Below are 10381 nucleotides of genomic sequence, written 5' to 3' on the forward strand. Positions count from 1 at the left end.
TGTACTTTATATTTAACACATTGTCTATTTGAATCTCCTAATGTACTTTATATTTAACACACTGTCTATGACAGTGGTCACCAACCATTCGATCGCGAATGTCATGTGTCTGAAGGTGGATATCCACCTACCTGGCAGACCCAGCGAGCCAATCATGTGCACCTATAGGCAAACCGCTAGCCAATCAGATAGCTCAGATCACCGTGTCTGCACTGTTTCTTCGAGCCAGACTGTCAAAATAAGCACTAAACGCACAGCAAAGTTGATACTGTGAGATTTAAAAACCATTAAACCATTACAACAGAGATACACAATGAATACAGCAAAGAGCTGCTGTTCTTATGAGTAAGGTCCTGTTTTCAGTAGCTATTCAGCACTGTCAACACTCTTCAAAAGCATTGCAGCTGCAATGAACGATAAGCTTGCGTTGTTATTATTAGCGGCTTGTGTCCTTTTTAATATCGAGGAATATTTCGCTTTCTCTGGTCATAGAAGTAACATGAATGGGTGAATGGGGCAGAAATAATGCAGTAAAACTGGAGTTTCGCCATCAGCTGGAAGACTGTGTCCCTTTTTCTCAGCGGAGTTCGGGAGAGCGAATGGGTGGTGAGTCGGGTGAGAGGCAGGCTCGTTGCTGCTACCTCTCTTCACTCAGACTGACCATTAGATACAGGCCATCAGTCCAGTAAAACATATATAAATATATATATACAGTACCAGTAAAACATATATAAATATATATATACAGTACCAGTAAAACATATATAAATATATATATATACAGTACCAGTCAAACATATATAAATATATATAAATACAGTACCAGTCAAACATATATAAATATATAAATACAGTACCAGTCAAACATATATAAATATATAAATACAGTCAAAACATATATAAATAATATATATAAATAAATATATATATACAGTACCAGTCAAACATATATAAATATATATATACAGTACCAGTCAAACATATATAAATATATATAAATACAGTACCAGTCAAACATATATAAATATATATAAATACAGTACCAGTAAAACATATATAAATATATATATACAGTACCAGTCAAACATATATAAATATATATATACAGTACCAGTCAAACATATATAAATATATATATACCCAGTACCAGTAAAACATATATAAATATATATATACAGTACCAGTAAAACATATATAAATATATATATACAGTACCAGTCAAACATATATAAATATATATATACAGTACCAGTAAAACATATATAAACATATATATATATATATATATATATATATATATATATATATATATATATATATATATATACAGTACCAGTCAAAAGTTTAGACACACCGACACATTCTTTATTTTCACTATTTTCTACATGGTAGAATAATAGACATCACAACTATGAAATAACACACATGGAATCATGTAGTAACAAAAACGTGTTAAACAAATCAAAATATATTTTATATTTGAGTAGCCTCTTTAAAGTAGCCACCATTGCCTTGATGACAGCTTTGCACACTGTTGTTTTCATGAGGAATGCTTTCCCAACAGTCTTGAAGGAGTTCCCACATATGCTGAACACTTGTTGGCTGTTTTTCCTCCACTCTGCGGTCAAACCAAATGCATGCTTTTCAACCGATCGCTGCCTGCACCCGCATGCCCGACTAGCATCACCACCCTGGATGGTTCCGACCTTGAATATGTGGACATCTATAAGTACCTAGGTGTCTGGCTAGACTGCAAACTCTCCTTCCAGACCCACATCAAACATCTCCAATCGAAAATCAAATCAAGAGTCGGCTTTCTATTCCGCAACAAAGCCTCCTTCACTCACGCTGCCAAGCTTACCCTAGTAAAACTGACTATCCTACCGATCCTCGACTTCGGCGATGTCATCTAGAAAATGGCTTCCAACACTCTACTCAGCAAACTGGATGCAGTCTATCACAGTGCCATCCGTTTTGTCACTAAAGCACCTTATACCACCCACCACTGCGACTTGTATGCTCTAGTCGGCTGGCCCTCACTACATATTCGTCGCCAGACCCACTGGCTCCAGGTCATCTACAAGTCCATGCTAGGTAAAGCTCTGCCTTATCTCAGTTCACTGGTCACGATGGCAACACCAATCCGTAGCACGCGCTCCAGCAGGTGTATCTCACTGATCATCCCTAAAGCCAACACATCATTTGGCCGCCTTTCGTTCCAGTACTCTGCTGCCTGTGACTGGAACGAATTTCAAAAATCGCTGAAGTTGGAGACTTTTATCTCCCTCACCAACTTCAAACATCAGCTATCCGAGCAGCTAACCGATCGCTGCAGCTGTACATAGTCTATAGGAAAATAGCCCACCCATTTTCAACTACCTCATTCCCATACTGTTTTTATACTGTTTTTATTTATTTATTTTTCTGCTCTTTTGCACACCAATATCTCTACCTGTATATGACCATCTGATCATTTATCACTCCAGTGTTAATCTGCAAAATTGTATTATTCGCCTACCTCCTCATGCCTTTTGCACACATTGTATATAGACTGCCCATTTTTTTCTACTGTGTTATTGACTTGTTAATTGTTTACTCCATGTGTAACTCTGTGTTGTCTGTTCACACTGCTATGCTTTATCTTGGCCAGGTCGCAGTTGCAAATGAGAACTTGTTCTCAACTAGCCTACCTGGTTAAATAAAGGTGAAATAAAATAAAAAATAAAAATAAAAAATAAATAAATAAATCAATAAAAACTTGTCCCAAACCATCTCAATTGGGTTGAGGTCAGGTGATTGCGCAGGGCAGATCATCTGATGCAGCACTCCATCACTCTCCTTCTTGGTCAATATGCAGTGATAATGTATTGGGCCAATTTCCTACTGCCCAAACTTAAGTCAAGTTTAAAACAAATCTGAGCTGTAGATTGCATTTTGACTCACAAAGTGATCTTGACTCAGAAAAGGTTGTTGACCACTGGTCTATGAGAATCTCCAAATGTACTTTACATTAAACACACTGTCTATGAGAATCTTTATAATGCATGCCAATCTCTAATCATAACTACAGGATGAGCTGAGTTATGTATTTGTTATCATTTATCATTTTATCAATCTAGACTTATGATTCTGTTATCGTGTTATCATGTCTGTCCAGGGATATCCTGTGGCTCCCCTGGCGAAGTGATGAATGGCAGGTATGACCTCACAGAGGGGGTGGAGTTTGGAGCCAGAGTAACAGCCCAGTGTGACAAAGGGTCAGTAGTACACACTCACAGAACAGGACCTTCTCACCAGTAGCTTTCTTGCATCATATTATAGCACAGTTAAATAAAGGTTAAATAAAAAAAACATATAAATATATATTATAGCACAGCAAAATATTCTATTTAGAAACCCAATGAACCCTTATTGTAAAAAAAGACTTGCTTCTTATATGGCACCGCTAAATGCTCTATATAGAACTCTAATCCTTGTTCAATAATAGGCCATATATATGAAGGACGTGGTTAGCTACTGTATAACCTGTTTTCTGTCTTCTATTTGACTTGAATATTTTGTCCTTGTTTTCAGACATTACATTGTGGGTTCCAAAGTACGGAATTGCATGGCAGCAGGGTGGTCTGGCAGAGTCGCTATCTGTGAAGGTCAGACTCACACACGCACGCACACACACACGCACGCACGCACGCGCACGCACGCACACACGCACGCACACACGCACGCACGCACACACGCACGCACACACGCACACACGCACGCACACACGCACGCACGCACACACACACACACACACACACACACACACACACACACACACACACACACACACACACACACACACACACACACACACACACACACACACACACACACACACACACACACACACACACACACACACACACACACACACAACCAATAACTGATTGATAAAAAAACGAATGTGAACACACCATTATGTATTTATTGATATATTTTTGATGTTGCAGTGGTGAAGTGTGGAGCGCCTCCTGTTGTTGCCAATGGAAGTCTGTTGTACAGAGCTGAAGAGTCGTATGCCTACAGAGAGGTGGTGGAGTATCAGTGTGACAGGCAACTGACTCTGGATGGACCCAGGTTCTTACACTGCTCTGAAACAGGACAGTTTGAGCCAAATCCACCTAAATGTATCGGTATGTTTCAGAACATAGAAGGTGTTACTGAATAAATAATAAACTATTCCATTATGCTTTTAAAAAATCACAGATTGATCAATTGATTGATCAATTGAATTACTGATTGATTGCATGATACATTTTTTAATTGGCTGATTGGTTGATTAATTGGTATATTCCTATTGGTTCATCATCAAAGACCTACATTTAATTGTAGGTAAAACATGAATTAGATATGTTACACATGGTGATGTTGTTGGTCCTATTTCTTGTATCCTAGACATAACTTGTCCAACACCTAACATCGATAAAGCTTTCCGCGTAGAGGGACATTTGCCTCCCTACAAATACAAGTCTTTCATCAGATATGAATGTGAAAAAGGATATGAAATGGAAGGTGAATCAGGTCTTACCTGTGAAATGGACAGCCGCTGGTCAGCATCATACCCAACATGCAAAGGTAAGATGCATTGTGCACACATGATTCAATAGGTCTGTCTTGTCTAACTTGGATTGGTTCATAGATAAGTGTTTTATTATGAAACAACTATTGTGATCCATTTAGGTTGTTTATTTTAAATCACATGCCCTTGTCTTAGAAAACTATGACATAAGCCCTTGTCTTAGTTATTAGAACACTATGACATAATGGACTTGTCTTAGTTATTAGAACACTATGACATAATGGACTTGTCTTAGTTATTAGAACACTATGACATAATGGACTTGTCTTAGTTATTAGAACACTATGACATAATGGACTTGTGTTAGTTATTAGAACACTATGACTAAATGGACTTGTCTTAGTTATTAGAACATTATCACATAACCTCTTGTCTTAGTTATTAGAACACTATGACATAATGGACTTGTCCTAGGTATTAGAACATTATCACATAACCTCTTGTCTTAGTTATTAGAACACTATGACATAATGGACTTGTCTTAGTTATTAGAACATTATCACATAACCTCTTGTCTTAGTTATTAGAACACTATGACATAATGGACTTGTCTTAGTTATTAGAACATTATCACATAACCTCTTGTCTTAGTTATTAGAACACTATGACATAATGGACTTGTCTTAGTTATTAGAACACTATGACATAATGGACTTGTCTTAGTTATTAGAACACTATGACATAATGGACTTGTCTTAGTTATTAGAACACTATGACATAATGGACTTGTGTTAGTTATTAGAACATTATGACTAAATGGACTTGTCTTAGTTATTAGAACATTATCACATAACCTCTTGTCTTATTTATTAGAACACTATGACATAATGGACTTGAGTTAGTTATTAGAACACTATGACATAATGGACTTGTCCTAGGTATTAGAACATTATCACATAACCTCTTGTCTTATTTATTAGAACACTATGACATAATGGACTTGTCCTAGGTATTAGAACATTATCACATAACCTCTTGTCTTAGTTATTAGAACACTATGACATAATGGACTTGTCCTAGGTATTAGAACATTATCACATAACCTTTTGTCTTAGTTATTAGAACACTATGACATAATGGACTTGTCTTAGTTATTAGAACACTATGACATAATGGACTTGTCTTAGTTATTAGAACACTATGACATAATGGACTTGTCTTAGTTATTAGAACACTATGACATAATGGACTTGTCTTAGTTATTAGAACACTATGACATAATGGACTTGTCTTAGTTATTAGAACATTATCACATAACCTCTTGTCTTAGTTATTAGAACACTATGACATAATGGACTTGTCCTAGGTATTAGAACATTATCACATAACCTCTTGTCTTATTTATTAGAACACTATGACATAATGGACTTGTCCTAGGTATTAGAACATTATCACATAACCTCTTGTCTTAGTTATTAGAACACTATGACATAATGGACTTGTCCTAGGTATTAGAACATTATCACATAACCTTTTGTCTTATTTATTAGAACACTATGACATAATGGACTTGTCTTAGTTATTAGAACACTATGACATAATGGACTTGTCTTAGTTATTAGAACACTATGACATAATGGACTTGTCCTAGGTATTAGAACATTATCACATAACCTCTTGTCTTAGTTATTAGAACACTATGACATAATGGACTTGTCCTAGATATTAGAACATTATCACATAACCTCTTGTCTTAGTTATTAGAACACTATGACATAATGGACTTGTCCTAGGTATTATAACATTATCACATAACCTCTTGTCTTAGTTATTAGAACACTATGACATAATGGACTTGTCCTAGGTATTAGAACATTATCACATAACCTTTTGTCTTAGTTATTAGAACACTATGACATAATGGACTTGTCTTAGTTATTAGAACACTATGACATAATGGACTTGTCTTAGTTATTAGAACACTATGACATAATGGACTTGTCCTAGGTATTACAACATTATCACATAACCTATTGTCTTAGTTATTAGAACACTATGACATAATGGACTTGTCCTAGGTATTAGAACATTATCACATAACCTCTTGTCTTAGTTATTAGAACACTATGACATAATGGACTTGTCCTAGGTATTAGAACATTATCATATAACCTCTTGTCTTAGTTATTAGAACACTATGACATAATGGACTTGTCTTAGTTATTAGAACACTATCAAATAATTGTAACCCTATTATACGATTATCTCCTTGTGTTTATGTTTCAGTACTTGCTGACCGGATGTTCGACATAATGGTTTCATATCATATAATTGTTTCAAGAATGGTGGATATTTATTCAGAATTAACATCGTCTTACAATGAAAGCAGAGAGAACAGGACCTTGAACTAGTTACCTGTTCCAAGACATGGAAGGAGGAGATGCGGTCTGCTCTGCTGTTATAGCAAGACACCCGACGAACATCTGAAAAACTCATTTCTATGACAACTTATGTTTGCATTATAGTGTCAAAAGACAGCAACCCTGAAGCTGAAAATGGTTTTTTTTCCAAGATTGGAGATGAAATCAAAGGTGGACTCAGTAAGTCATTGGGTGGTTTATAAGTAACTATTTGCATAGCTGTATGCACAACTGTTTTCAAGTTATCTCTGTAGATTATTTTTGTATGTTATCTCTGTAGGTATTCTCTGTAGGTATTCACTGTAGGTTATCACTGTAGGTATTATCTGTAGGTATTATCTGTAGGTTATCACTGTAGGTATTCTATATAGGTTTATCACTGTAGGTTATCACTGTAAGTTATCTCTGTATGTTATCTCTGTAGGTTATCACTGTAGGTATTATCTGTAGGTATTCACTGTAGGTTATCACTGTAGGTATTCTATATAGGTTTATCACTGTAGGTTATCACTGTAAGTTATCTCTGTATGTTATCTCTGTAGGTATTCTCTGTAGGTATTCACTGTAGGTTATCACTGTAGGTTATCACTGTAGGTATTCTCTGTAGGTATTCACTGTAGGTTATCACTGTAGGTATTCTATATAGGTTTATCACTGTAGGTTATCACTGTAGGTTATCACTGTAGGTATTCTATATAGGTTTATCGCTGTAGGTTATCACTGTAGGTTTTCACTGTAGGTTATCACTGTAGGTTATCACTGTAGGTATTCTCTGTAGGTTTTCTCTGTAGGTTTTCTCTGTAGGTTTTCTCTGTAGGCTTTCTCTGTAGGCTTTCTCTGTAGGCTTTCTCTGTAGGTATTCTCTGTAGGTATTCTCTGTAGGTATTCTCTGTAGGTTTTCTCTGTAGGTTTTCTCTGTAGGTTTTCACTGTAGGTTTTCTCTGTAGGTATTCTCTGTAGGTTTTCACTGTAGGTTTTCTCTGTAGGCTTTCTCTGTAGGCTTTCTCTGTAGGCTTTCTCTGTAGGCTTTCTCTGTAGGTATTCTCTGTAGGTATTCTCTGTAGGTATTCTCTGTAGGTTTTCTCTGTAGGTTTTCTCTGTAGATTTTCACTGTAGGTTATTTCTTTATGTTATATATGTAGGTTATCTTTGTAGCCTGCAGTTATATTGTGCTGTGAAGCCTAGGGTGGTTCATTCAGATTATTCAATTGTTTTGTATTGTATTGTTTTTCATTCTATTGAGGTGTCATTTTTATGGTTTCAATCCAACTTTTTACATTCCGCAACTTCCTTTTTTTCAGACACATTTTTAAACTGGGTTTCCAACAAAATCCCAGAGGTCGAACTCAAGCTCCCCTGGATGAGGAAATGACACATTTAAACTAAAAAACTATTAAACTCATCACATTGGGAAGGACATTCAGGACATCAAAATGAACCTTTACACATGTATCTTTTACAGTAGTAACAATACATGTCTTCTGAAAAGTAGCTTGACTTCTGGTATCATTCCATACTTCATGAGCCAGACACTTTTCTCCCTCTCTACCACTAGAGGTCAGCAAAGTATTCACTTGAGCTTTACATACCCACATAATATATATGGACATGAGCTTCACATACCCACATAAGCGTGAGAGTGTGCATGTTTCTAACCCCTGTGTGTGTGTGTGTGTGTGTGTGTGTGTGTGTGTGTGTGTGTGTGTGTGTGTGTGTGTGTGTGTGTGTGTGTGTGTGTGTGTGTGTGTGTGTGTGTGTGTGTGTGTGTGTGTGTGTGTGTGTGTGTGTGTGTGTGTGTGTGTGTGTGCTTCAGAATTTCGATCCATCCTATGTGGGTAAATTATTTCATTCACATTGTCATTCCAGAACATTTTTCTTGTTTGTTTTGAGCCTATTGATAGTTGTATAGTGAGTCTGCCAGAAAAAGCTTACAACATTGTGGCATCTTCTGCTTTCATATGAAGGAACTAAACCAACCGCTGCTGACATAGGCTACATCCCTAATGACACCATATTCCCTTTATAGTGCACTACTTTTGACCTGGGTCCATATGGCTATGATTAACAGTAGGGAACAGGGTGCCATTTGGGATGCACACTTACGGACTGTAAAGGCAATGTTGGACAGCAGGTTACTTTGGGATGCACCCCTTGTCTATGGGCTAGGCTGGCTGGGGTTTCCATTCATGTGACATGGAATTCCTGGCTGAAATTCACAACATAGATTCCCAAGTCATGTTGATATATTCAACCAGTTTATAGGTACATGTCCAGATTCTACCAGTTTATAGGTACATGGTCAGATTCTACCAGTTTATAGGTACATGGTCAGATTATACCAGTTTATAGGTACATGTCCAGATTCTACCAGTTTATAGGTACATGTCCAGATTCTACCAGTTTATAGGTACATGTCCAGATTCTACCAGTTTATAGGTACATGGTCAGATTCTACCAGTTTATAGGTACATGGTCAGATTCTACCAGTTTATAGGTACATGTCCAGATTCTACCAGTTTATAGGTACATGTCCAGATTCTACCAGTTTATAGGTACATGTCCAGATTCTACCAGTTTATAGGTACATGTCCATATTCTACCAGTTTATAGGTACATGTCCAGATTCTACCAGTTTATAGGTACATGTCCAGATTCTACCAGTTTATAGGTACATGTCCAGATTCTACCAGTTTATAGGTACATGTCCAGATTCTACCGGTTTATAGGTACATGGCCATATTATACCAGTTTATAGGTACATGGTCAGATTCTACCAGTTTACAGGTACATGGTCAGATTCTACCGGTTTATAGGTACATGTCCAGATTCTACCAGTTTATAGGTACATGGTCAGATTCTACCAGTTTATAGGTACATGGTCAGATTCTACCAGTTTATAGGTACATGGTCAGATTATACCAGTTTATAGGTACATGGTCAGATTCTACCAGTTTATAGGTACATGTCCAGATTCTACCAGTTTATAGGTACATGTCCAGATTCTACCAGTTTATAGGTACATGGTCAGATTCTACCAGTTTATAGGTACATGGTCAGATTCTACCAGTTTATAGGTACATGTCCAGATTCTACCAGTTTATAGGTACATGTCCAGATTCTACCAGTTTATAGGTACATGTCCAGATTCTACCAGTTTATAGGTACATGTCCAGATTCTACCAGTTTATAGGTACATGTCCAGATTCTACCAGTTTATAGGTACATGTCCAGATTCTACCAGTTTATAGGTACATGGTCAGATTCTACCAGTTTATAGGTACATGTCCAGATTCTACCAGTTTATAGGTACATGTCCAGATTCTACCAGTTTATAGGTACATGGTCAGATTCTACCAGTTTATAGGTACATGGTCAGATTCTACCAGTTTATAGGTACATG

The 10381-nt window shown here is 36.7% G+C and overlaps 1 protein-coding gene across 1 annotated transcript in view; it reads left to right on the forward strand.

Moving 5' to 3' along the window:
• LOC124010419 (C4b-binding protein alpha chain-like) overlaps nucleotides 1-8472 on the forward strand; it is a 9790-nt gene extending 1318 nt beyond the window's left edge. The window contains exons 2-7 of the mRNA XM_046322830.1: nucleotides 3158-3257; nucleotides 3574-3647; nucleotides 3993-4175; nucleotides 4438-4617; nucleotides 7087-7161; nucleotides 8283-8472. Coding sequence (XP_046178786.1) covers nucleotides 3158-3257; nucleotides 3574-3647; nucleotides 3993-4175; nucleotides 4438-4617; nucleotides 7087-7161; nucleotides 8283-8353 — 683 coding nt within the window. The 3' untranslated portion in view covers nucleotides 8354-8472. The remainder of the gene's footprint in view (nucleotides 1-3157; nucleotides 3258-3573; nucleotides 3648-3992; nucleotides 4176-4437; nucleotides 4618-7086; nucleotides 7162-8282) is intronic.
• The last annotated feature ends 1909 nt before the right edge of the window (nucleotides 8473-10381 follow it).

This window comes from Oncorhynchus gorbuscha, linkage group LG23 (assembly GCF_021184085.1).
Source record: "Oncorhynchus gorbuscha isolate QuinsamMale2020 ecotype Even-year linkage group LG23, OgorEven_v1.0, whole genome shotgun sequence".
NCBI classification, from domain to species: Eukaryota; Metazoa; Chordata; class Actinopteri; order Salmoniformes; family Salmonidae; genus Oncorhynchus; species Oncorhynchus gorbuscha.